Here is a 27,880-nt window from a genome sequence, read left to right as displayed (position 1 = left end):
TCAAAGACTCCAGTCAAGGCGGAACAGCTGTGGACCATATCAGGACACTGGCACCCTTCCACCTACCTGCAGTTGCAGTCTTTACCGATTTGGATGTGGAGGTGTTGGCGGCATTCTTGGTGTCCTTGTCTTTCTCTTCCCCGCGTGCAGCTTTGACCTCCGGAGTGGTAGTGGTTTTTGTTGCTTTTTCCACAGATTCCTTCTTCTTAGGAGAAGCCACTCTGGACACTTTATCTGAGGATTCTTTCAAGCCCCCTGGTTTTGGTGAAGCTGCAGAAGGCTTAGACTTCCCATCACCCTTTTTGACAGGTGAAGATGACTTGGTCTTTGTGCCTGGTTTTTTGGTTTTGGTCTTCTCTTTCAGGTCTTTCTTCAGAGCTTTGCCCAGGTTCTGCTCAATGGCCAAGGCCTCCGGGTCCATCATGGACACGTCAGGGTGGCGTGGAGAAGGGCTGCGGTCCTGCATGGGAGCCGGAGGTGGGTCCATGTGTTTGTATGTGACAGTTTTGTCTGTGGGGATAGTTTCTGATTCATCTTCAGAGTCGATATTTGCATCAGCTGTGATGGAAGGGCACTCTTCAGTCTCCGGGGGGACATCAGAATCGGTCTGGGATGGAGCTGACTCGCTGACTGAGGTGGGAGGGGTTTCATCACACTGTCGCCCCTGTGGCTTTCCTCCTGGAGGTGGTGGGGCTCCCCCTGATTGGGTGAGAGGCTTCTCAGCCTCTTCAGTTGGCTCTTCACTGGCAAACCACTCGAGAGGATTGGGATTAATGAAGGAGGGTGAGAGTTCTGTCTTGGGATGCTTGTATTCACAGGAGGACACAAGGCATAAATCAACATCCTGGCGTGCCTCTGAGGGAGACTTCTTTTCTACGGTGTAGCACTGCTCTGAAGTCTCGTAGGAATACGTAGATGCTTGTGGGGTTCTAGTGATTTTCTCTACGGCTTCATAATCATAGGTGGAAGTATCAGGGGCTCGTGTAGTTGCCGTCGATGTCTCGTAGGAATAACTTTCAGACTCAGGGAAACTGGCGATTTTCTCAGTGGTCTCGTAAGAGTAGCTGGAATCCCCAAGCGTGTGGCCGCCATCTTCGGAGTCATCATAGCCATTGCTGATATCATCCAGGAGCCTTCTAGAAGACCTCTCGGTCTTTTCATAGCTGTAACCACTCACTTCAGGGGTCCTCATGGTCTTCTCACTTGCCTCGTAGCTGTATTCACCCTCTTCAGGGGTCCGTGTGGTCTCCTCAGTGATTTCATAGGCATAACCACCATCTTCCGGGGTCTTGGCGGTTTTCTCAATGGTCTCATATGAGTAGCTGCTGTCACATGGGGATTTTGTGGTACTGTCTGTCTTCTCATAGTAATAGCCACTCACATCTGGGGTCCGGGTGGTTTTCTCATAAGACTCATACTCATAACCCTCTTCATCTGGGGACCTGGTTGTTTTCTCAGGCTTTTGATAGGCATAGCTGAAGTCACCAGGTGTCTTCCCTCCAATGTCCTTCTCCATGCCAGATGTGGTCAAATCTCTGTTCAAGGCCAGCTGGTGTTGCATCGTATCAAATAACATCGAGGCACGGAAGCCATAGGGCTCTGCGGATGCTGCATCCGTCGGTGGAGGAGAGGAAGTGGGGCAAGCTGCTATGGTCTCTTTGACGGCAGAGGTAGAATCTGAAAAGCTAGGTGAATATAAAGGAGAGGACTCTCTTGGGGTGAGTGGAGAGATATCAGATTTTGGTGACAGCTTCTCTCCTTCTAGACTTTGCACTTTTTCTGAGGTGAGAGAGGCATATAAGGATATATCTCTGGGAGGAACGACGTCAGATAGAGTGTCTTCTTGGAGAGGAGAAGCTATCTGAGAGGGGGTATGTGCTGAAGAGGTGGATGGGGAGGCCTCAACCTGAGACACTGAGATAAGCTCAGAAAGATCATTGTCTTGGGTGTAGGATGGCTCCTCCATTGGTGGTATCTTATGTGATAAACTAGAGTCCTGCATGTCAGGACTGTAATCCACTTCAGTTGGCCCATTTTCAGTGATGTGAAGCATACTTGCACCCACTGTAGGGTGATCTGGAGACTGTCGACTAAAGTCCATAGCAAGTGAGTGCTCAGGGGATTCTTGGCCAAATTCAATAGACATTGAGGACTGTTCAGATCTGTGATCTTGGACTGGTGTCCTGGATTTGGCTGTTTTAGGGGAGAAATCTGGTGGAGAAATTGACATTGGTCTTGGACATTCTTCTTTAGATGGAGACATTTCTGTTTCCTGGAAAGTGGTAGGCGTTTGCACAACAGACACAGAAAGGGAGTCATCGACTTCTGTAGAATGTGGAGAACCAACCTCAGCATGCAGAGAAGGAGACACGTCATCTGTTGTTGGCTCTGGAAATGAGCTCGTAGCCACAGAAGCTGTGGATACTGAGGCCACGCCCTCCATGTGAGAGTATGTGTCTTCTGCTACACCCTCGTCAACAGGAGTAGCTGACTTGTCTGAGACAGTGCCTTCTGAAATGGACATCTTAGTGTCTTCTTTAAAAGACCCAAACTGACTGACATCTATTTGTGTAGGAGAAACATCTCCTCCTAATTTTCTTTCATCTAAAGCCAATCCAGATTGAGAACTCATGGCTTCAACATCGTCAGGTTTCTTTTCTTGACCAAAGTCTTCCTTTATTGGTATAAAGTCTGTGCTTTTCTCTTCTGGTTTGTCTTGTGAAAGACCAGTAGAAGTCATGTCAGAGATGGGACTTATTTCATCTGGAAAGCCTTGTTTTCCATCCTTTCCTTCAACGGGGCTTTCAGTACCTCTACCAGAAGTCTTGTCATCAGCACTTAGAAAACTTTCATATGCAGATTCGGATCCAATTAGGGGAGGGCTCCGTAAAGGAGACAAAACTTTTTCAATAGGAGATTCCGAGTCAGGCACAGGTTCATCCATGGGGCTTATGGAAGCCCTTTCATTCTCATCTTTGGCATCACTGAATTCAAAACTCACTGGAACTGCTGGTGGTTTTTCAGTTACTTCTGTGGGGAGGTGACTAGATTTCTCTTCAGTGGGCGACTGGTAGTAAGGTGTGTGGCCAGCACTGCCAGTTACAGACTGAGATGGAGACACCACTTCCAGGGTCTTATCCTCAGGACTAGCACAATGTTCTTCAACTACTTCTTGGGTCACCTCAGGAGACACTGGGACTGCTTCTGCCTCCGCTGAGACTTGAATCTCATTGGGTGTCAGAGAAAAGTTCACACTGCGTTCACCCAGGGGGGTCTTTTCTATGGGTGATGGAGGAGATGGACTCAGGGATGGGCTCTTGGGTGGGCTAAGTTTTTCATCTGAAACTGCTGAGATGGTGTCTTTGATCACCAGCGTGGCACTGGCTTTCATGTCTTTCTCTTCAGTGTAGTAAGCGTCACGTAGAACAGATCTGCTAAATTTGTCTTCCTCCATGGATGACGGTGGTGAGATGGTGGAGGCTGAAGCGTTGTAGTCCTTCCCATCTGTGGCATCTGTTTTTGATCCTTCAGATAATCCATTGAGTGATGTAACAGCAGGTTTGCAGTATTCCTGAGAATACAGTGAAGACTCGTATTTGGTGATGTTTACAAATTCTTGAGATGGGGACTCTGTCTCTTCATTGTTGATCTCATCACTCATCACATCACGAGGAGTAGACATCTCATCCATTGGGGTGGGCTCACTGGATATCTCAATGGTAGACTGAGTGTAGCCAGAGGTGGCAGTGAATTCTTCAGGCTGGTCTTCTCGATTCTCCTCATCAGATGCGGTGGCCTCACTTTCTGAGCCTCCAGGTAAAGTCTCATCGTGAATTGAAGATGCAGGTTCTCGGGCAGGAGACTGGGCTCCTGGTTGCTTGATTGATGTGGTGAGGAATCCATACTGATCCTCGACACCGCTAGCCTCTGCAGCCTTGTCAACCACGGCCATGACGTAATCTTCAGCTTCGGCTTTTTCGGGCTCATATTCTTCCTCTCTGGCATCCTCAGCTCTGTCCTCCTCATCACCCTCCTCCTCAGATTGTTCAGCTTCTCCCTTCTCCACCACCTCATCCATGTCTTCTTCTGCTCGGTCATCTCCACTAGCCAGAGACTCCCTCTTCTCCTTGATGTGCACATCTGCCTCAGCCTTTGCGCTTTCCTCCTCCTCCATGAGGCTGTGCTTGGAGGTGCTCACGCACACGGTTTCTTCAACGTCCTCTTCTGGCTCCTCAGCCTCCTCAGTTTCTGCCTTCTCTTCATAGTCTCCAGTCTCTGAGGATTCTTCAAAACCTGTTCCTTCATCTTCAAATTTTTCAATGTCGTCTACCCCCTGTTTCTCCACCGGCTCCAGTTCCTCAGGGGTTTGTTCACATTCACCCTCCCCTTCAGTGGTGGTGATCCCCTCATCGGGAGATTCGGCAGGGCCTTTGATGACTTCCGTCTCTTTCTGGAGGACGTAGGCTTCGACTGGTTCAGTTTCCTTCAGTTTCTCCTCGTCTTCGATCAGCTCCAGCTGAGGCTTGATGTCTTTTGCTACATCGACCTCTTCAGCCTTTAACTCTTCAAAGTCCTTAGTCAGATCCTCAGGGGATGACATAAGGGACCTCTCGGCCTCGAGTTCTTTGGCAGGGCCAGCACTTGCCATTCCAGCTGCTGCCGCCACAGCTGCCACAGCGGCCACAGAGCCAATGGCTGCAGCTGCGGCCTCTGGTGTCTTGCCTTCCTTCTTAACAACTTTAATCTTCCCCTTCTCCTTTGGCTTCCCAGCAGCAACAGAATCTTTTTTGACAGGCTCTTCCTTCTTGGGCACTTTTGGTTTTAATGCAGCTGGTTTTTTAGCTTCAGGTAGAGGAGTAGATGGTTTCTTTGCATCTTTAGGAAGTTTCTTAATTTCTTTTTTGGGTTCCTTTTCTTCCTTTTTAATTTCCTTCTTTTCTTCCTTCTTCACCTCCTTCTTGGCTTCCTTCAGTGGGGTTTCCTTCTTAACCTCTTTCTTGGGTTCTTTCTTCTCTTCTTTCTTGATTTCTTTTTTCACTTCCTTTTTCACCTCTTCCTTTTTTGGTTTTTCTTCCTTCTTAATGGGTGTTTTGTCCTCCTTTTTAGCCACTTCTTTCTTTGGCTTTTCTTTCTCCTCTTTCTTTTCCTCAGATTTTGCCTTGGTTTCCTTTTTTACTGTCTTCTCCTTAGAGACTTTGGGTTTGACATCTGTGGCTTGCTTTTCGGCCACCTCAGCTTTCACCAGAGGCAGCTCTTCTTTGCTCGGCACCTCCTTTTCAGTCACTACAGGTTTGGTCTCTGTTTTTACTGGCTTGTCTTTTTTCACTGTTACCTTTTCTTTGCTTTCAACTTTGGGCGGCTTTTCCACATGATTAGCTTTTGTAACATCAGGGGTTTCTTCTTTAGACTCCTTTCGCACAGATTTGCTAGGAAGTGGTTTTGCGGCTGGCTTCAGACTTTCTCGGCTATCGGCTCTCTGTTTCAGTTTTACTTGTTTCACAGCTGGGGCGGCCACCTGGCCAGTTAGGTCCTTCTGGGTGGCCAGTGGCTGTTTCAGAAAGTCTAAATGTTTGAGCTTTTCCAGTCCTTCCAGGATATTGTATTGGGTGCTATTGCCGGGAAACAGGACTCGAATGATTTTCTCTGCGGGGTTTGCCGGATGCCACACGATCAAAGAGGAGACTGAAGTTAAGTAGGAAATTGGGATATCTATTTCTTGACCATTAGGCAGGATTAGTTCAGCCTTGTCTTTGTTGGTGCCAGTCCACTGCTGCATAAAATACAGCATTTCCTTGCTGTTCTTAACTGGGTTGAGCACATACATCTCAAGTTTACCAACTCCCATTTTTTGGAAAAGAATGACAGGATCAATGGTATTGCCTACACTTCTGAAGAGAGGTTCTGGTTTCATGGACAATTTATTTAGGTACTGGAGAGTGAAGCAAGCTTCTTCTATGCTTCTCTTCATCTTGATGTTTGGCTCTGGGTTTTTCAGATTTTCAGGTACATTGAGAAATACAACTCCCAAGTCAGGGGAGATGAGGTTTTTCATCCAGTCACTATTTGTGGTGGAGCCCTGGGACTGTTCTTCCTCGAGCTCTGCAATTTTCCGCTGTAGCATGCTGTTTATTCCAGGCAAATTGTCATCCCCAATGTGGGTGAGTAGGATGGAGTCCACTCTGTCCAAGTGTCGGATGAGCTTCCAAAAGCAGGATTTCCTTTCCGATCCTCCATTGATGAGCATATTGAATCCATTCACGGCAAACAATGCAGAATCGCCCCTCCCTCCTGGAAAAATGTAACAACAAGGCTTGGAGAGCTTTAGAAATCCACCCGATGTGGGAGGTTCTAGGATATCAAAGGGAGATGGGACTTCCACTGATTCTGAGAGATACTCAGTAAACTCGGAAAGTCCTTCCATTTCTGGCAATATAGAAGCTGAGTTGAGTTTAATATTGATGAAGTCTTGGAGATTGTGTCTGTCAAGATTGGAGTTCTTCCAGTCCCCTTCTTCAGGACAGAACAGGGTTAAGCTGGCTTTGTTGGCAGGATGGGTGGTACTCAGTAATTCCCCAATCTGGGATTTAAAAAAATAATAATAAAGGAAGAAAGAAAAGTTTTAAGTAACTGTCATCACTGATCCATCACCTCCATCCATTACTAAGTATTGCAGGATTATTGGGTGTGCACAGGGCTGATTTCAGAGATGCTAGTTGGGTAAATGCAGAAATATTTCCATTCTGGTAGGTGAATAGCCTCTGTACTGACCCCTCCTACCACTCCCTTCTGCCTCAACCACCCCTCCTCACCACCAGCACCTCCTCTGGGACCCCTATGGCATCTGTTCTTGCCCAGGAGGGGAACTCCAGACCTCTGCTCCAGTTCTATGACCAGTGACCATCTGAATAATAGTGCCTGTGCCACAGCAGTTATGAAATACTTTGGATCTCATTCCCAGGTACCTGCCATGCAAAAATGCCCTTTAAACAATCACAGGGAAGCCTATGTGAATCATTTCACCACCTATATAAAGTGTTTTCTTCTATTCCATTGGGCTTGGCAAAGAGGCCTTACTGACACACTAAAGGAATTTAGATCTAGTGCACTTGTTGACTACTTTTAGAATTTGGTAGATACGAAACACAAAAGTTTGACGTGATTTGCCTCCCATTGGAGACAGATAGTTCTAGACTGCACATGACAAAAAATTACTGATTCTAGCATCTTTAAAACATGAGTGGTCCACCCAGTAGATTCTCTGCAAATACAAATACTTTGATTGAAATCATGATGATTAAAGCAATTGGATAATTATATCCGTCTGCTCATGTTTAAATTCAAGGTGAGACATTCTACTCCCTCACAACTCCTGCTCTTCTCAGGGCAAACTGGATATGAGTGGCTAAGATCAAATTTGGCTCAAAACTTTTTCAATGCATTGTTTACTACCATAGGATGGGAATGTAGAAGAGTAAATTGGAATAAAAACAGAGAATGTCAGTTTAATAAAAATGCTATTCTCTTTCTCACTCCATATGACAGCCATATGTTTCATGGTCTTGGCTTAGTAAATAGTGAGGAAGAATCATGTTATAAACTGCACTCTTCTATCACTTACAGCAAAGCTCATAAATCAGCCCAGAGTTTCAAGTGAAAAGAGCTCTGTGTCTTTGATGTTAAACTATGAAAGGGTAATGCAAAGACTGTACTTGGCCCCGGCATCCCCAAGCCAGCAGGTCTGAACTCTTGCCTTCCGGTCTTAGAGTGGTGTCCTCTGTCTCACACAACCTCCTAGTGTGGCTACTCATATGCGTATTTGTAGAGGGACCATGTATAGACTCTGAATTTTCCTACATTAGATTACAGTAAAATGGCCATTTTTGTTTTGTTAGTGTATCTGTCCTACATTTTATGTGAAGGGTCACAAGATAGCAAAATAAGAAGCCTTTGGGAGAGGAGTTAAGATGGCAGACAAGTAGGGAGACCGGAATTTCCCTTGTTCTCAAACACAGCTGTATTGAGGCCAGAACACTTGGAACAGCCAGGAATAGAGGTTGCGGAGTGACAGAAAAATCTCCACAGGTGGAAAGAGACAGTTTTCTGGGACAGAGGTGCGTGTTTGTGAAGTCGGAGAGAGAAAATTAGAAGCCTAGGCACGGAGTTGGGGAACCCCTTCTGTGGAGAGACAAAAGGAAGAGAGAGAGGCTGTGGAAGTGTGGTATTTGTTTGGACAGGAGAAAAACCTCTTCAGAACACGCACTGGAGAACGAGAAATATGGAGTGTGCCAGTTTCTACTTTAAACACAGCCTTAGGAGCTAAAGATCGGAGTTTTCAGGGGAGCGCGACTTTCTCTGAATCGGAGCTGCCGCGGAATGCATGCACCTGGGTGGGGGAAGAGGAGCAGGCCCCAGGGCTCAGTAGTGATCTCAAGGGCACCCTGGGAGAGAACAGTCCCCTCCCTTGAGTACGGTGGGAAGAAGGTGTATTGCTCCCCACCCCCAACGATAAAAGACCCTTCAGGTACCAGCCAAGAGGCCCTTTGTCAGCTGGGCAGAGTGGCGCTCCCTAAGAACCAGGTCCGTGTGGTGCAGGATCCTTTAAGACATAGGGGTTTGCATCCCAGCTGAGCACCTTGGAGGCGCAGGAGACTGGGAGACTGTGCAGCAGGGGCAAGCCAGCCACCTGTGCTGCTCTGGGAAGGTTGCCTGAACAGCGTGGTTTGAGACACCCGGTCCGGGGAGGAGAGACTGGGGTGTTGCCATTTTCCTCCCTGTCACCAACTCGGTGGGCTTCAGGGAACGGGGACAGCGGTCCCCAGTGGAGACAGACCCGCCTACACCAAACCCCGCCCCTCCGTACCTGGTAACTGCATATCTACCGGAGTGGGATTGACACTGAGCGAGCCCGCGGGCCCCTCCTCCAGACCAGCATAGCCACAGGTTCCAAGACACCAACAGACAACTGTCCTGCAGTTTTGTATGTTAGGCTGATGGGTTTGTTTTCGTTCTTCACTTTTTCTTTCCTTTCTTTCTACCCTCCTCTTCCTCCCCCTGCCCCCCACTTTGGAATCAGGCTCATAGTTTATGATTTGACTTTTAGTAAATTCCTGCTATATATAAATATGTCTTTTGTTTTTGTTTCTTTTTCTGTTCTGGTTGTTTAATCAGGCATTTTTACTCTGTTCTGTTGATACCTTTTATGTGGCTCCTTCTTCTTTATTTCCCTCTCTTTCTCTCTCTCCTTCTGGATTAAGCCTTAGAGTTTCTTTGATTCTGTGCCTTGTCTTTTTTTTTTTTTTCCCGCTCCTTTCATTCCTCTCTTTGTATGGGGTAGGCTTCCCCAACCCTCCCCCCTTTTTTACTTTTTCTAGGCACAAATCAAAGCACACCTGATGGAAGGTCCAAACAATCCACCACTACGAGTAGGGAGATAAAGCAACCCGAGTCACAACAACAAAGAGCACATAACATATTCCAAAAACACTTCCTGAAGTGCCAGGCCCTGGACAGTGTATGACCCCATTTTAATATAGTAGTACTCACAGGTGCAGGACACATAACAAGCTATTAAAACACACAAAGGACAGAAAACTAGCTAAAATGATGAAACAGAAGAATTCTCCTCAAAAGAAATTCCAGGAGGAAGTGATAGCCAGAGAATTGCTCAAAACAGATATAAACAACATATCTAAACATGAACTTAGAATAATAGTCATAAGACTAAAGCATAGAAGGCAGCAGAGAATCTATTGCTGCAGAGATCAAGGACCTAAGAAATAATCACAATGAATTAAGAAATGCTATAAATGAGATGCAAAATAAACTAGATGCAGTTACAGCAAGGATGGAAGAAGCAGATGAGAGAATAGGTGATACAGAAGATAAAATTATGTAAAATGATGAGGCAGAGAAAAGAGGGAAAGGAAATTACTAGACCACAAGGGGAGAATTAGAGACCTAAGTGATTCAATGAAACAAAATAATATCCTTATCATAGGAGTTCCAGAAGAAGAGAGAGGAAGGGGCAGAAGGTTTAGGTGAACAAATTATAGCTGAGAACTTCCCTAATCCAGGAAAGGAAAAGGACATCCAAGTCCAGGAGGCATAGAGAACTCTATTGAAAATCAGCAAAAACAGGTTAACACCAAGACAAATCATAGTGAAGCTGGCAAAATACAAAGATAAAGAGAGAATTCTGAAAGCAGCTAGGGACAAACGGGCCTTAACTCAAGGGTAGACACATAAGGGTAGTAGCAGACCTGTCCACTGAAACTTGGCAGGCCAGAAAGGCATGGCAGGAAATATTCAACATGCTGAATAGGAAAAATATGCAACCAAGAATCCTTTATCCAGCAAGGCTGTCATTCAGAATAGGAGAGATAAAGGCTTTCCCAGACAAAAATTAAAGGAGTTCATGACCACTAAACCAACCCTGCAGGAGATCCTAAAGGGGGACTCTGTGAGTAGAAAGCAACAAAGACTACAAAGGACCAGAGACCTCACCACAAGCACAAAACCTACAGGTAACACAATGACACTAGATCCACATCTTTCAATAATCACTCTAAATGTAAATGGACTAAATGCCCCAATCAAAAAACATAGGGTATTAGAATGGATAAAGACAAAACAAAACAAAACAAAACAAGATCCATCTATATGCTGCCTATAAGAAACTCATTTTAGACCTGAGGACACCTGCAGATTGAAAGTGAGGGTATGGAGAACGATCTATCATGCTACTGGATGTCAAAAGGAAGCTGGAGTAGCCATATTTCTACCAGACAAACTAGATTTTAAAACAAAGACTGTAACAAGAGATGAACAAGGCATTATTTCATAAATAAGGGCTCTATCCATTAAGAAGATCTAATAATTATAAATGTTTATGCCCCCAATGTGGAGGCACTCAAATATATAAATCAGTTAATCACAAACATAAATAAGTGTATAGATAACAATACTGTGATTGTAGGAGACTTTAATGCTCCACTTACAGCAATGGACAGATCATCTAGGCAGAAAATCATTAAGGAAACAATGGCTCTGAATGACACAATGGACCAGATGGACCTAACAGATATATTCAGAACTTTTCATCCAAAAGCAGCAGAATACACACTCTTCTCAAGTGCACTTGGAACATTCTCCAAAATAGATCACATACTGGGTCACAAAACAGCCCTCAAAAAATATAAAAGGATTGAGATCATACCACACATATTTTCAGATCACAATGGGAATGGGAGAAAATATTTGCAAATGAAATATCAGATAAAGGGTTAGTATCCAAAATCTATAAAGAATTTATCAGGGCACTGGGGTGGCACAGTCGGTTGAGAGTCTGACTTCAGCTCCAGTCGTGATCTCACAGTTTGTGGGTTCAAGCCACGTGTCAGGCTCTGTGCTGACAGCTCAGAGCCTAGGGCTGTTTGGATTCTGTGTCTCCCTCTCTCTGCCCCTCCCCCATTTGCATTCTGTCTCTCTCTCAAAACTCAACATTAAAAATTAAAAAAAAAAAAAAACTTACCAAACTCAACACCCCTAAAACAAATAATCCAGTGAAGAGATGGGCAAAAGACATGAATAGACACTTTTCCAAAGAAGACATCCAGATTGCTCACAGACACATGAAAAGATGCTCAACATCTTTCATCATCAGGGAAATACAAATCAAAACTACACTGAGATACCACCACACACCTGTCAGAATGGCTAACATTAACAACTCAGGCGACAACAGAAGTTGGCGAGGGTGCGGAGAAAGAGGATCTCTTTTGCATTGTTGGTGGGAATGCAAGCTGGTACAGCCACTCTGGAAAACAGTGTGGAGGTTCCTCAAAAAACTAAAAGTAGAACTATTCTATGACCCAGCAATTGCACTACCAGATATTTATCCAAAGGATACAAAAGTGCTGATTTATAGGGGTATATGTACTCCACTGTTTATAGTAGCACTGTCAACAATAGCCAAATTATGGGAAGAGCCCAAATGTTTATCAGCTGATGAATGGATAAAGAAGATGTGGTGTATATATATATATATATACATATATATACATATATACATATATACATATATATTGTATATATATGTATATATATACATATATATACAATGAAATATTACTCAGTAATCAAAAAGAATGAAATCTTGCCATTTGCAACAACATGGATGGAACTACAGTGTATTATGCTAAGTGAAATAAGTCAATCAGAGAAAGATAGATATCGTGTTTTCACTCATGCGTGGAATTTGAGAAACTTAACAGAAGACCATAGGGAAGGAAAAATAAGTTACAGAGAGGGAGGCAAACCATAAGAGACTCTTAAATAAAGGGGCACCTGGGTGGCTCAGTCGGTTAGGCGTCTAAGTCTTGATTTTGACTCCGGTCATGATCTCACGGTTTGTGGGTTAAAGCCCCATGTCGGGCTCTGTGCAGTGAGCAAAGAGCCTGCCTACTTTAGATCTAATCTCTCTCCCTCTCTCTACCCCTCCTCTCTCTCTCTCTCTCTCTCTCTCTCATTCTCTCTCAAAAATAAATAAATATCCTTTAAAAAAAAAAAGAGACTCTTAAATACAGAAAATAAACTGAGGGTTGATGGGGGTGGGGGTAGAGGTGCAGGGAAAATGGGTGATGGTCATTGAGGAGGGCACTTGTTGGTATGAAAACTGGGTGTTGTATGTAAGTACATGGGAATTTACTCTTGAAGCCAAGACTACACTGTATGTTAGCTAACTTGACAATAAATTATTGAAAAAAAAGAAGAAGAAGAAGAAGAAGACTTTGACTTTGCTGTTTACCTCTGACTTAACAATTTCAAATATCAACTATTTTGGAAGGCAAGAAAACTGAAAAAAAAAAGAAAAAAAAAACACATCTGGGGGAGCTTTCACTCAAATTATCTGCTGACCAAAGCAAACATGAGCACCAAATAGGGTTTGTCATCCAATAATTAGCTTAGACCCTCATCACCATTACTATAGCCAAAATAGGGTTCTCTCAATCCTCATTTTCACGTAAAGTACATACAAACTCTTCATGCTTTATAATACATTTTACGTGAGAAATGTAGGAAAACTCAAACTGCTGAGTCTTTAATAGTGAGATTTTAAAATTAAGCTTAGTCCATTTCAGTTTTTGAAATTTCCCTCTGAGGGGTATGGTAGCTAAGGGTACAAGCTAGCTGTGTGTAGAGGGTTTTTAATCACAAAGTTCAAGAAGGTAAAAAGACTTGAGGAATACCTCTCTACTTTCCATCTTTTCACTTCCGGCTGGGAAGTTCCTATGAAACAAAGAAGATGTGACCCCAAAAGAAAGCAAGTTTGCACAGAATTTTGAGGAAGTCAAGGGTATTGAAAAACCATAGAGAGCCTGGTGAAAAGTATGGAATACAAGAGAAAGCAGGAAAGAAAGTCAGCACTGGACAGGTTTCATTTCAGAAAGGGAAAATCTGGTCCCTCTAGAGAAGCAGCAGCATACCAGGCATGAGGAGGTAGGGATGCAGAGGCCAGGGCTACAGAGAGGCCGTCATGAAGGAGACAGATGGATTAGGAGGAAAAACTGCCACAGTCCTGGAGCTACACAGCAGAAATAGCCCCTGCCTCCTCCCATTCCCAAGCCAGCTTCCAGACCTGCATACAATCAGGCATGCTGGAGTGAGAGCCTCAGGACAAAGACTAAGTCTTAAGAGTGTCTACTCACTCAATGCTTATGCAACTCATAGAGGAGAACCGCAAGGAGCCAACAGTGTTAGCAGCGGCAAGGAAACTTGTGAGTAAATCTTGGGATTCTGAAACAGTCTTCCTCTAAAAGAGTTTGGAAATTATCATCATAGTAGGTAGTGTAGCCCATTATAGTAAAAGCTCCCGAACAGAAGGAAACACATCCTCGTAACTCTGTATCATGATCTGTGTTTCCCTCATACATCATCAGCTCCATAGATGTTTGTTAAACTGCACTGAACTTGGCCAATTCAATATGTACTATCCTCCGGGAGTGGCTGCTTTGGAAGTGACGTGAGCCTGCTAATGCTTCTCAAGCACACTACCCTTCCCTTGTTCCCACAAATAGAGATGAAAGACATGACTGGAAGAAATACTGGGCAAAGACAGTCTTTTTTGTTAACTAATTTTTCTAATTAAATGCAGGCATACTGGAAGAGGAAGGAAGATATAGGAAATAAATGGCTTTATTGCAGATAATGAAGTAAGACTTGAATTTCTAAACCACGAGGCCTACTCTAACTACATTTCCTTTTGTGATTAAGTTACTTGCTTGGCTAATGAGGAAATACAGTGGACAATGTATCTCTGGGTTTTAGCAAGACGTTTAATAAGATCTCTGAACAGTGTGATAGCAGAATTGGATGGATTTGAAGTCAGTCATAAATCCTGCTGCTTAGTGTCAACCTGGACAGAGGTCTACGATGGGCTGCCCTAGGGCTCATCTATGTCCTGGTGAGCACTGACATGGATAAAAATGGTGAAGACATGCTTATCAAATCTGTACGTGGCCTGCTAATGGGAGGCATAGTAAAATGTGGGATGGCAGAACTAAAACATTTACAAAAGCCCTTGACATTGGGATGATGATGGCTAAGTCAACTCTAACAGGATGGCATTCTAAAGGGATAAATGCAGGGTCCAATAAACCAGCTGCATGAAGTACAAGATTGGAAAATGCGACTTAACAACAACACTCATGAAAAAGACTCAGGGATTTTAGCTGACAGTAAAATGGATTGATCATAAAGCTAAAGAAGCTTAAACTTCAAGGCTTCTTACTGGCATGGTCCCCTCCCAAAGCCCTGTACTTAACTGTGTATTGATAATTTTGTTTTCTTTTTCTTAAGGGGAGCCCCCAATTTATGTAAATGACAGCACTCCTTAAAGCCTGCATTCCCTCCCCACTGACATTTAATTAGGATGTTGACAGTCAAAAGTTACTTTCAGACTTAAAAGATGATTACATTGAAAACTACAGAAATCACTGCCACACATTCCTAACCCGGTTAGTGGCCCTTGTAGTACGGTGTCCAGTATGAGTCATGACATTTTACAGAAATTAGACTAAAACCAAATGAACAAGCCAACTGAAATGGCTGGCTCCTTCTCCTTGGCCATGACCTCTAAATGCTAGACTAGAGCCCCTTTCTCTTCTAATATGCTTCTGTCTCTAGATCACGTCATCTGGTTTATAATATGCTGATGGCTTACACATATCTCCAGCTCAGCTCTGAGTTCCTTGAGCCCTCAACTCATGTATCCAATTGTCTCATAATGCCAAGGCACTGAAACATGACCAAGACAACTCCTGAATTTCTCCCATATCCATCTCATCCTGCCACCAGGTTTGGTTGAGAGTGACCAGAGAATGTAAGAAACTCTTACTATCTTCTTTTATGAAGAACAGTGTGCAGATCTGAAAATAATTATTCTGAAAGAAAAAGAAAAAAAAAAAAACCTGGCAGTGTTGGTGAAGGGTGTCAGAGACATCATCAGGTGGAAAAGGGAGCACATTCCTTCCTTGAAGATACAGTGAGACAAATAAGGAAAAACTCACTAAGAGAGAGACTGAAAAATGTCCCAGGAGATGTGATTTCACATCCTCAGATTTCAGGGAGGAATGGGTCAGCCAGATGACTGTTCTATCTGTAAATTCTGGTTTTGTAGTTGACTTCCAATGACTAAGACTCCCAAAACCTGAAGCTCAAAATGTACTGATAATTATATTTTTCAGTCCATTTATTTTTAGCTATTCTTATTCTTAAAAAACTGCAGTTTTTTTTTGTTTTTCCTAAATGGTGTTTCTGGTTTCTGTGGAGTGACTAGTATCTATCAAGGCCTGGATAAATGTAACAAAACTAAACACCAGTGACCTTCACGGTCCCTTTGTTACTGACTCATTCTGAACTCAAACCCTTTTTCCAAGGCCATAGTAGGCAATCATGGTGACCATTGGTCTAGTCCAGCGATTTCCAATCATGCAGGCTAAACTCTAGTAGCCTTGGAGGTGGACAGATAACAAGCTCTGGAGAAAGATGGGGCAAAAGCCTTCATTTTCAAGTGGTAAAGATGGTAAGGTAAAGGGGCCATGAGTGTACCCTGGGGCCCCTTCTTGCTGTGGGGAGCCAGGGCTGTCTGCCTCAGAACCCAGCTGACATCACACCTTCTGAAAGCCAGGGCTTTAAATGTTAAGTGAAATGTTCCTTTTCACAGTTTTTTATTCCCCCAGTGGGGGGAGAGTGAAACACTGTTATATCGCCTGGCCAGAGCTTTCACAAAGCCTCCAGGCAAGCCAAACAAAGCCGGGAGGTTTATTTACCGCTCTTGCCGGCGATGACAGGTACACAGGGACCTCTCTGTGAACCCCAGGGTTAAAGAAGCTTAAATGCAGAAAGACAGATGGCCCTTTGCAACACGTGGGAGACAGAGGGGCCAGTATCTCAGGAAGTTCTCAGGAAGATGGTTTCAAATGGACACAGAGACTCCTTCCGTGCACACATCCCTCAACCCCTCCATGTAGAAACCTGTCATCCACTATGGCCAGGTCCCAACCTGCTAAGCTGGTGGCCCTGAAGTGTCTAACTACTATAAACAAAGAAACAAAGTGAAAGAGGCAGTTTTTTTGGAAAGAGAATTTTCCCAGCCAAAATAAATTCTCCAGCAGAAATAACCAAATTAAACTCTTCAATCTGATTTTACCAGATACCACTAATGTCCTATAGTATTTAACACCTCACCTGTATCATCACCGAATAAAATTTATTTATTTGAAATATTAATGCCCAGGTTTAGTCCAGCGACCTTAACCATCTTTTTCTTGGGGCATGGATATGCCCCATTTTCCTACTTGCCTTCCTTTCTTGAGCCCTGCCTTTGTTGGGCTGTTCAAACATTAGGACCAGGCATGAAGAGTAAGACCAATCAGAAATAATTAGACCAGAAAAAGTAAATACAAATTTGAAAAGAGATCAAGGCAGTTAAATCCTACCAAAAGACCAAGAGATCTTTGGAGTAGTCTCTCAGAGAAGACGAAACCTGGGTTTTCTTTTTGGCTCTGTCATTCCAATTTTCTCCATCATTTTTGCCATCTAAGCCCCCTCCACTGGTATCTCCAGCACATTAAGAATGGTACCAATTCATTAGAGATGGGTGCTCTAAATTCTTTTGGTGATGAGTCACAGAACTGTCATATATCATGCAGTTTTACTTATTTGAAAGGTGAGACATTTCCTCCCCTTCTCCCAGCTCCACCCAGTGCTTTCAAAGTGGAGCCTAAGGCTACAACTGTAACCAAACAACTGTAAAGCTTAGATATTTCTAGACAGGAGCCCACCTCTTGATCGGTGAAAATCTCTATGAAATTCTGGAAGGAGAAAGAGCCGGACTGGAGAATGAGCTCTCCGGTATTTTCAAAGCACTGTCCTGTCAGCACGAGCAGCTTGTGTCGAGCAGCATCAGTGATCATTAAGCGCACCTGAAACAAAGCACAGGGAGCAAGACGTGAGCCATATCCAATGCCACCATCCCACTTTCAGGACAGGGCTGGCCCAGGTAGGGCTTGAAATCTATTACCAATGAAACTCATTCATTTTCCCTAGGGAACTGGACAGAGCCAACGACTATGGTCATCAGCTCGCCCAGGAATGCCATTTTCCATGTTTGTGATGGCCAAGCCAGCTGTGGTAGTTGACTTTCTCCCCTTAGTTTCCTTGCCTTTCTCAAAGCAGTCTATACAGTTGGCAATCATTTGCTCCACAGCTGTGTCTGCTAGCAGCACACAGCCTGTGAGACTTGGGGATATCTCACAGGTTGAGTCACCAAGTATAGTCCAGATCCCCTGACTGCTGCTTCAGGAAGCACAGGTTCCCAATGAGGGTCCCAAGTCAGGCCCTCCCTTACAGGACCCCTTTCCTTCCAAGCCATACACCAAAAGCTCATCTCCAAATGCCAGCTCCAGTGGGATCAGCAAGGTGCCTGACATTGAACATAAACAAAAGGCTGCAGCAAATGGGAATCTTTTAAAGAGAATCGTAAGTGGTTTGCACGAAAGAACTCTCTGTTCTTTAAGTGGCAGGAAGCCAGCCTGTCCTTCAGCAGACACGCTGCTCCAAGCACCAAGGTATTCATTCTGATCACAGCTCAGTTCAGCACAAATTGCCAGGCAGCATGCTAGACACCAAGGGAGGGATATAAAAGTAAACAGGATATGACCCATGGCCCCCAAGAACCCTAAGCTCTGATTAAGGAAACACACATGGGCTGAAGTAACTGTTCCAGCCCCATGTGCTCTACAAGCAAGCCTGAATTCCTTAAAGAAATTCCTCATTTTTCCTTTTCCATTTCAAGTTGTCTTTACTTCCTGATTCTGTTAGTCACAGAGAGACTACTACCCTGCTATGTGCCTCAACCTTGCGCCTTCATGGATTGTCAAACAGGTCCTGCTGATCTGGAGCCAGTGGAAGTGGGATGAAAACAGTCTACATAGGAGCACCTGGGTGGCTCAGTTGGTTAAGCATCCAACTCTAGATCTCGACTCAGGTGATGATCTCAGTTTGTGAGTTCGAGCCCCACATCGGGCTCTGTGCTGACAGTGTGGAGCCTGCTTGGGATTCTCTCTCTCCCTCTCTCTCTGCTCCTCCCTGCTTATTCTCTCTCTCTCGGTCAAATAAATAAATAATCTTTAAAAAAAAAAAAAAAGAAAGAAAGAAAGAGTCTACATAATGAGAGCCAAAAAGTAGAAGCAACCCAACGTCCATCAACTGATGAATGGATAAACAAAATGTGGTACATCCATGCAGTAGGATAGTATTTAGCCATAAAAAAGAAATGAAAAACTGATACATGCTACAATATGATGACTCTTGAAGACATTATGCTGAGTGAAATAAGCCATACAGAATATGGTATGATTCCATTATCCAAAATACTCAGAAAAGGCAAATCCACCGAGGCAAAAAGTAGATTAGTGCTTGCTGGCAAGTGGGAGGAATAGGGATTGTTGGCTAATGGGTTTGGGACTGTTGAGGGGTGACAGACATGTTTTGGAATAGACAGCGATGACAAGCACACAACTTTGTGAATATACTAAAAACCAATGAATTGCACACTTTAAAAGATGGATTTTGTGGTATGTGGATTATTTCTCAAATTTTAAAAATAGGCTCAAAGCATGAGCAGAAGAGATGCTGTGGATAATGAAGGCCCCCCAGGGACTATGGCAACTTTAATGTCCAAGAAGCAACCCAATCGCAAAAGTACTAAACTGTAATAAAAGAAGTGGGAAATGGAGATATATCAATTCCTCTGGCCTGGAGGGGGCCAGGGATTCTTGGCTTCAGCCAAGTTCTTATCTTCTAGTAGTCTCTGAAATACCCAGCTATTCTTTTTGGCAACGATTTCGAATGATAGTAATAATAATATTAATAAGAACAACCAACATTTATATTTCAGTGGTTACACACTCTGTTTTAAGCGTTTGATACTTCTAATCACAACACGATAAGTGCTGTTGTGACCTCCATTTCACAAAGATGGAAACTGAGACAAAAAGACAATAAATAATCTTCCCCAAGGCCACCAGCTAAAAAGTGGCAGAACTCAGGGAGTCTGGCACAAAAGGCTATACTCCTGATAGCCATATATCCTCCTTTCAGTGGTGATTAGAGGGGGAGCAGAATGGCTTGAAGGGGGTTTGCCTCAAGATAGCATTTTTCTCCAAATTTGTGTGCTGAATGTCCTGGTTTGAGGGCTTGTAGTCTATTTCCCCCTGCTACATCCCAGCCAGACACTATCCTGGCAGCACACCCTCCATAAATACCCAAGATTTCATAACCCCCTGCCTATACAAAGTATTCTAGTTCTGGCTAGCATCTTCCACCTTGTCCTCATCGGGAAGGGCAGTCTGGCATGGTAATCAGATACAGAACCAGCCGCTGACTGGGGGTAAAGAACTTCTCCTCTCCTGCGTCCTTCTTCTGCCCCACCCGCCCCTGCCCTTCCAATATGGTGGTCTCTGTCCACCTCGTGAGGCCCTGCCCCAGACCCCGCAGAGCCAGATGCTTACCTCAGTGCTGACTGCTTCATCTGAAGGGTTGATCAGGACCACTGTTTCTAAAACGTCACTTCGGTGATGAAGGATCTTTTGTCCTAGAGACACAAAAACACAGACAAAAGGGGAGACCTTTAGCTTTTCCAGATTAAAACTGCCCTGCTGGCTGCAGGGACAGCAGAGACTCTGCTGGGCACGCAGCCCTGAGACTCTCCACGCGATCTTGGGAAACACAATTGGTGTTCCTACACAAGGGCACGGACCCTGCAGGTTCCTCCCAGAGTTGGGTCCGGGTGTCTGGGGCTCCTCATGCTCGCACAACCCTCGAGTTTTCAGGGTTGCCCGCCAAGCTGCCTCAGAGCGTTAATGGCGGTTTTCATCTGAGATGAGGGGTGGATGCCAGGAAAACTCAACGGGGCTCTTGACATTTCCTTTCTCATGGTAATTGGGGATGTTTCTCCGCATCAGCCTTTCTTCTGGTGAGAATGGTGCGGAGATTAATTAGGAGCCCGATTGTGAGATGAATGACATCCAGAAACCCCAGCTAACAATTACCCAACAACCAGAATGGCTGTCTGAGGCAGGCTTACAGGCTGTTGGAGTATTCGTTAATTAATTCACTTGCTCATAGAAAAGTGGGGAAACTGTGAGCAAATGAAGAGTGGAGAACAACTCTCCGGCCGGACAGAGTGGTCAAACTGCCTGTAAAGACAAGCAAAGTTGATGGAGAAAAACAAAGCAAGGTGTTGCAGGGGTGAAGGAGCCTAAGGAGGACTGAAATCTTAGAGGGCTTCTGGTTCCACATCACTGATTTCCCACACCTTAAAGGTTTTAGGGGCATCTGGGTGTCGGAAACCATCTCCAGTCGAAGTAGACTGAGGCCTGTAGATGACCTTCTACATATACTCTCCCCTTTCCTGGACAATTAGACAACAAGTGACCAGGTGGATGTGTGGCCACAGTGGGCTATATATGCTCTACCAGTTGATGAGGAAGAGAAAAGAGTGGTGTTCCCTCAGACATATGGAGGGGAAACATGTCGTTGGAGGGTAGACAAGAATATGTCTGCTGCTTGGAAGTATAAGGAAACTTGGGTGACAAGACAGAATGGAGTGAAATCTGGGGGAAATAAACACCAAAGGAAAGGAATACAAGAATAGAGAATGACCAAAAAGCAACTGCTTTCCAGAAAAATAGCTGGGCAGTTCTTGAAAAAGCTAAAATAGAATTACTATACAATCCAGCAATTTCACTCCGAGGTAGATTGAAAGCAGGGACTTGAACAGATACTTGTATGCCAATGTTCACTGCAGCATTATTACAAGAATCAAAAGGTGGAGACAACCCAAATGTCCACCTATGGATGACTGGATAAACAAAAAATGGTATATCTAGGCAATGGAATATTACTCGGGCATAAAAAGGAATGGAGTTCCAATGTGTGCAACAACATGGATGAACCTTGGAATAAGTATGCGGAGTGAAGTAAGCCAGAACAAAAGGACAAATACTGTATGATTCCACTTACATGAAATATCTAGAATAGGTTAATTCATAGAGTCAGAGAGCAGATCAGAGGTTACCAGAAGCTGGGAGAGAAGGAATGGGGAGTTACTACTTAATAGGCACAGAGTTTCTCTTTGGGGTGATGAAAAAGCTTTGGAAATAGAGGTGATGTCGCACAACATTATAAATGTAACTAGTGCCACTGAATTGTACATTTAAAAATGGTTAAACTGGCAAATTTTGTGTTTTACCAAAATTATGTATTTTACCAAAACTTAAAATTAATAGTACACCCAAAACTGTTGAACAGTACACTTTAAATGGGTGAACTGTATGACATGTGAACTGTACCTCAAGAAACCAGTCTAGGGTCCACAGGGATTTTCTTCCTTTATATCATGAAGGACCAGAAGTCCTATAGAAACAAACATACTGAAATACCACCATCACATCATCAAACCCATTCTCCTCCATTGTCTTCTTTCCCAAGAGCTAATATCTCTCAATAAACCCTTCATTAGAAATAGAAGAAGCCCAAGCTAAACAATAATGATGTCAGTCTAAGGTCTAAGCACCTCACCAGTACTAACTCATTTAATCGCCTGGAGGGCTCTTTGACAGAGGTACTGTGATTGTCCCCTTTTACTGCTGAGGACAAAGAAGTCTGCAAAGGAGCACTAACTAGTCCCAGGTCACGCAACTAGGGAGTGTTCGAGTGAGGACCTACACCTGGTGCACCTGGCTGTACAGCCCCCAGCTGCCCCGCTCTGTGGGGGTGGTAACTGGAAGCAGGATTTGGAAAAACAGGCGCGGCAGAACAGTAAGCACCAGGGGAGAGTTAGGGGAAAAGCCAAGGGAGTAATAGCAGGGATGTGCTTCAAGAAGCAAGAAGCCAGAAAGCATTCACAGATTATTGGCAAAAAGCGAAAAAAAAGTCAAAGGTGGCAGAGTACCGACACATAAAAAAAGAGGGTGAAAAAAAGTGTGTGGTATCCTACTCCAAATGCCTGAAAATGAAGAAACCCCAAAACAGAACAATGGCACACAGTTCGAGCAGACGAAGGACTGAGCTTCGAGAAAAATAAATTTAAGCCATGGGAAAGAATGCTTATTATGAATGCCAAAATCTATAATTTGTTGGGCATTGTTTTTTTGGCTTGGTTGTTTTTGCTTTGGACAGCCATATGCACTTAACGCTAAAGCAAAAAAACATCAAATTGAATAAGCAAATGATAGAATGACAATCAGCAAAACCCAGAAAACCACCCCTTTTCTAGGTCCTTTCATCAGTGGCCTCCTTGAAACAAAGACTGTGGGGGAGGTTCAAAAGCACAGAGCTGAGATGAAATCAAGCAAAAGCTGAAGACCAAGGAGAAATGAATGGTCATTTCCTTGATCATACTTTTGACATGACTATTTCCGACACACAAAGCCGCGCGCAGGGAGCACAATGCCACGGTAGGACTGCAGTCCTGGCTCTATCTGTAGGAACCCACAAAGGGAGGCCTGAGCGAGGTACACACAAGCGGCTTCCTCCCCAAGAGATGGTAAAGGAATTAGAGCCCCTTTCTTTCCAAAGGGATCTACGCAGTGCCTAATTCTGCTAACTGCAGCTTCCAAATGCACATCTAAGCAACCATAGCCCAGGGCGGTCCGAGCTTCGCCCACTCAAGCAGGTCCTTCCCCAGACACACAGCAAGGACCCTGCTTCCCAGGCGCTCCCTGGCAGAGGGCTTCTTACCAACCACGAGCAGCTCTCTTCCTCCTTGGCTTCCTCACTTGCAGCCCCAACAAATGCCATGTGACAGCTGCCGGTTACCTCTACTCCCTCCAAGTCATTTTTCAGACCTGTTTGCTCAGGAATTCAACTAACGATGTACTTTCTGTCCATCTTTGGAAAGACTGAAGGCAGTGACACAGACGTGCACCAAGATGCCATGGCTGCTCCTTCAACAAAAGCCTTTTTATAGGATTGGATTTGAATGAAGGAGGGGATTTAGAGAGAGAGAGAGAGAGAGAGAGAGAGAAGCTTCAAGGTCTTGTCACAGCCAGACTGCTGGACAGATTCTTTCCCTGGACGATGTAACCAGGGGCTGGGCCTTGCTGGCATCTGGCGAGCGCAGGGGCTGCTGAAGGGGCTGGAGCCCCATGCCCCCGCCCCGGCACAACCCCCCCCCCGCCCCCCCAGTGGAACGCCAGCTCTCCCGGGCGGCAGGCAGCCGGGATGCTTGCAAAGTTGCATATTTGGGGAATGTTTCACACTGGGAAACAGGCCAGGCATTCTGAAGGAGAGGCCACCACCCTCGCCTGCAAAGGTCTCATTCAATTGCCTCAGAAAAGAAGTTCCCAGGAAAGAAAGACAACCTGGTTGTGGCCTCTCTCTCTCTCTCTACCATTATAGTCTTCCTTCCCCAGAAGCTGCTCACAGCCAAACCATTAGGCAGCCCCCGTGAATAGTCAACTCTCCTCAGCATCGATCTGAGGGAAGCAAAAGCAGGGGCTTGAGATGGAATGACTGTGTTGCTTATTGCTTTGATAAGAAAAAGCCTTTTGAGGGATTCCCCACAAAACTCACTGTAATTGTGAGGGCTCGATCCTGGGGTGAATGGGGCAGGGACTGTTGTATGACAAAAAAGAAGTCTGTAAAATCAAAAGAGGATGGCCCGGGGGACCCCTGAAGCAGCAGGGTCCTTGCAGACAATGAGACCTCTGTGCGTACACTCCCAAAGGCTATCTTTGAGACTCACATAAGCCTGTAATTTTCAGTTATTGCTGGGACTTTATTCAGTCATTCCAAGTCTGACAGATTATTTCAATCTATGCATTTTTAAGGGTTGGGCTGTTTTAGTGGTTTACGGTTTACTATATCCAGGAGACTCTGAAATCTCTGAAAGCAAAATGTTATTCTCTAAGTATATAACTTGTAGGATGCTTATAGAGTCTCTTCTCCACAGAGTTTAATATCCATCTAAACACACACATACAGGCTCCTTCCTGGTTTCTAAACAGGTTGACCATGACGGAATTCACTGGCATCCACTACCCACCAATCCCTATAAGACTTGGAACCTTCTCTCTCGCACCCAGCTGAGCCTTCTCTCCCAGACATATCCCACACATCAGTCCTAGAACACACTGGCCTAGCAGTGATACCGTCCCAGCTGGGGCCAGAGCAAGACCCCCAACAGTCTCAGCACAGACAGGCAGCTGCTTAATGAAAGAGCCCAGCGCAAGGGAGAGAATGCCAGATCCAAAGTCAGAGAAGCACTAAGAGGAGGAGGGAGCCCCTGATGAAAATAACAACCAGCGATGATGAAACCTTTCAGATCGCCCATAAGAGGGCAATCGCTCTGTATGTCTTGAGCCTGAACGTTTAATTTTCATCTCCATTAATGATCACCATGCAGAACTTTATTTCTACCACTTCCTTTTCCTGAAAAATGAACACTTTGCAAGCATCATCTAGAAATGCAAGTCACAGAAAATAAAGAAAGCCTCAATATCTATTTAGTATGGAAGGAAGAAAATGAGAAGGGTCATGACTCACTGGTGCAGATGCACTGGTGACCAGGAGAGAGAGTCAGGGCCAAGGCCTCCAGGAAGACAAAGAGCCCTCGCACCCACCCACCTCTGCCCCTTGTTCCCCCCTCTCCACCCCCTCACTCCTCCTGCCCCATCCCCAGGTGAAAACCAGAGGGAATTCTTTTTGGAAATGGAATTTGATATTGTGATTCAGCACTAGAAAAACTTCCAATTTGAAGAAGCAGAATCTTAAAAAGGGTTAAAGAAGATTTTAGAGTTAGAAAGGGAAAGCCTGGGGTAAAGGACTGGGATTATTTAGCCAAAAGCAAGGGCTGGGAGATCAAGAAAAGGCCACAGGCACAGAATGTCTTGATGTTAAAGTCTGTTTTCATTGGAGGGAGAAAAGAAAGAAAGGAGGGAGGCAGGGAGGAAGGAAGGAAAGAGAAAATAAAAGCAATGACTTCTCCGACTCTACCTCCTCACCAAAGTGGATTTTCCAAGAGAAAACCTCTCACCTCCAACCCCCACGAGCAAAAAACACTCCCCAGGGTAAAGTTTAGCTAAACGGGTAAAATCAAGAAATGAATGGTACTCAGTGCAGGAACTAAAAATTATTTCCCGATGGGTCTGCCAGCAGCTTTTAATAACAGTTTTTTATTTGGAATAACATCCAGGCCCCCTTTCTGCAGGAATCCACAGGATAATGCAAAGCAACTATGCTAAGAGCTGGGGGAAGTCTGAAGAGAGAGAGAGAGCTGGTATGGAGAGAGGGGAGATGCCTGCATCAGCAAAAGTCTTGTGAATCCTCTTTCCTTCTCTATCCTTTGCAGCTAACCCCCAGCCCTGGTGGGAACTTGGCTCCTGGGCTCCCTTCTCAGAGGGAGGCAAGCCAGGAAGCCCCCAAGCAGCAGAGGCCCATTCTCCGCAGCCTTTGTTGGTTCTCCCTGTGTTCCCTCTATCCCACCTCATCATGTCTAAGCAAGAAAAAGAGAATGAGAAAAAAGGGGGTGGACATGGGTTACACAATCACGGTGCTTCTGTGAGGCTACAAGCAGCCATGTCTTTCCCAGGGGCCCCAGCGTGAGGGCTCAGAACTGGATGCAGGAAGGCTGAGGAGCCCGACCTAACAGCCACCCCGTTCCCTGAAATAAGGAAGAAATCCCCTGAGACATGAGGGAGAACATGACCACGAGGGAGGCTAGATAGCTCAGCTCCTGGTTCCTGCTACCACGACGCCTTTAGAAAAAACAGAGGTGCTAGGAGGCTTGGTACCTCCTGATGACACGGTCCCCAAAGATCAACAATGTCAGCACAGGACACAGAAAGCCAGGCATCGCCAGGAGCCCACACAGCTTCCCTCCCCAGGGAAGTAAAACTCCTGATGTTGGAAGGAGTCGGATTTCCCAGGAGCCTTCACACATCAAAAGCAACTCATTCATCGTTCACCTTTGTCAGCTCACATAGCTCTCAGCCTCACCCCCCTTCCCGATCCCACCTCTGTCCAAAAGAAAGGTCTTCAAATTGTGACGCCAAGAGTCTCCTTGAACACACAGCCTGGGTCAGCCACTGGTCAGCCAGTGCCTGCTGACTCCCTCGCTCCTCGGCAGGCACGCTGGCCTCCCACACGCACCCTGAGACTCACTCCCTCTTTGTTTCTGCTGCACAGTCGGAGCCCAGTTCTCTCCCACCTTTCCCCTGATATTCCTGGAAATGGCGTTTCTTTTCAGTTGGAAGTAAACTTGTTTGTCTCTGCTTCTGTTTCACCTCTGATGTATGTTCCAACAAGTCACATCGCTCTCCGAATGTTGAGGGTTCGCTTGTTTTAAGAGAGTAAGTAAGAACTTGAATTCCATTATAAACGCGTTCAGGAAACTTCATAAACCATTGATTTTAATTTAAACACGTTGATCATTGCTTGGGAATTAGACAGCTTTTTAAGGATTTTACCTTCGACATCTTTTGTGTGATACAGAATTTAGTTATCATAGAATCTGAGAATATACCGGTTTTCCTCTACATTTCCTGGATTTAGCTCTTCTTGCTTGTTGTCATTTGGTTTAGTTTTTCATGGGTTTACCAGTCCTTCCACCCTATCCTTCTCTCGGGTTCTGCACTGTCTTCTGCTCTATGTTTTCCCCACCATTATCCACCCAGATAATCAAATAAGGGATGCCTCCTGGACCCCGGAGGCTTTCTCCTCGTCCTAACCGCGTTCCCTGCATGCAGATGCAGACGTAGCCTTAGCAACAGGCCAGCCAGCAGGCCCTGCTCCTGGTGGCAGAGGGAGCCTCATCTTGCACCCCCTCCTGTTCCAGCCACTGGGGAACTGCTCGCACTGGGGCACAGGCCTGGTGGGGGATGGGGACGCCAGGCAGCAACAGGCCCGATCCCTTCTGTAGGGTTCTCATCATACTACCCTCTTTCTCAATCGTCTCTACAGCATTGTTCTCCTCCCAAATCCCATTCTTCTAGGGTCTCCTCTCCCCTCTTCCCCTTTTTTAAAGGCCTCAAGGGAGAGGAATGAAAATCCAGGCTACGAAGGGTTACAAGTGGGAGAGAGTAGAAGAAAGTAATTGGGTTCCTTTTTCTTCTAATCTATTTTATGGCCTAGCTGAAAGAAGTAGAAAGTACCATAGACGGTGTGGATGAAGGCCTGGCTACCTGGAGAACAGCTAAGGAAAAACAGCAACACCACCATGGGCACCAGCTAAGGGAGAGACGACAACCTGAAAGTTGTTTCTTCAACGAGGTACAGATTTTAGAATGCTACAAATGGAGGGGAAAAAAAAAAAAAA

The 27,880-nt window shown here is 45.0% G+C and overlaps 1 protein-coding gene across 2 annotated transcripts in view; it reads right to left on the bottom strand.

Moving 5' to 3' along the window:
- Positions 1 to 27,880, bottom strand: part of MAP1B (microtubule associated protein 1B) — a 100,931-nt gene that overhangs the window by 9,031 nt on the left and 64,020 nt on the right. The window contains exons 1-4 of one of the 2 annotated variants that reach the window (XM_042988078.1): positions 23,305 to 23,534; positions 20,073 to 20,155; positions 17,343 to 17,483; positions 67 to 6,577 (exon numbers count right to left, since the gene is read on the bottom strand). In XM_042988078.1, the coding sequence (XP_042844012.1) occupies positions 67 to 6,577; positions 17,343 to 17,474 (6,643 nt within the window). In that variant the 5' untranslated portion in view covers positions 17,475 to 17,483; positions 20,073 to 20,155; positions 23,305 to 23,534. Of the gene's footprint in view, positions 1 to 66; positions 6,578 to 17,342; positions 17,484 to 20,072; positions 20,156 to 23,304; positions 23,535 to 27,880 lie in introns of those variants that run through there. The other variant, XM_007079860.3, reaches the window with a different exon arrangement.

Source organism: Panthera tigris, chromosome A1 (genome assembly GCF_018350195.1).
Source record: "Panthera tigris isolate Pti1 chromosome A1, P.tigris_Pti1_mat1.1, whole genome shotgun sequence".
In the NCBI taxonomy this organism is placed as follows: Eukaryota; Metazoa; Chordata; class Mammalia; order Carnivora; family Felidae; genus Panthera; species Panthera tigris.
The sequence above is the reverse complement of the archived record's forward strand: the minus strand, read 5'-3'. Positions and strand labels throughout refer to the sequence as shown.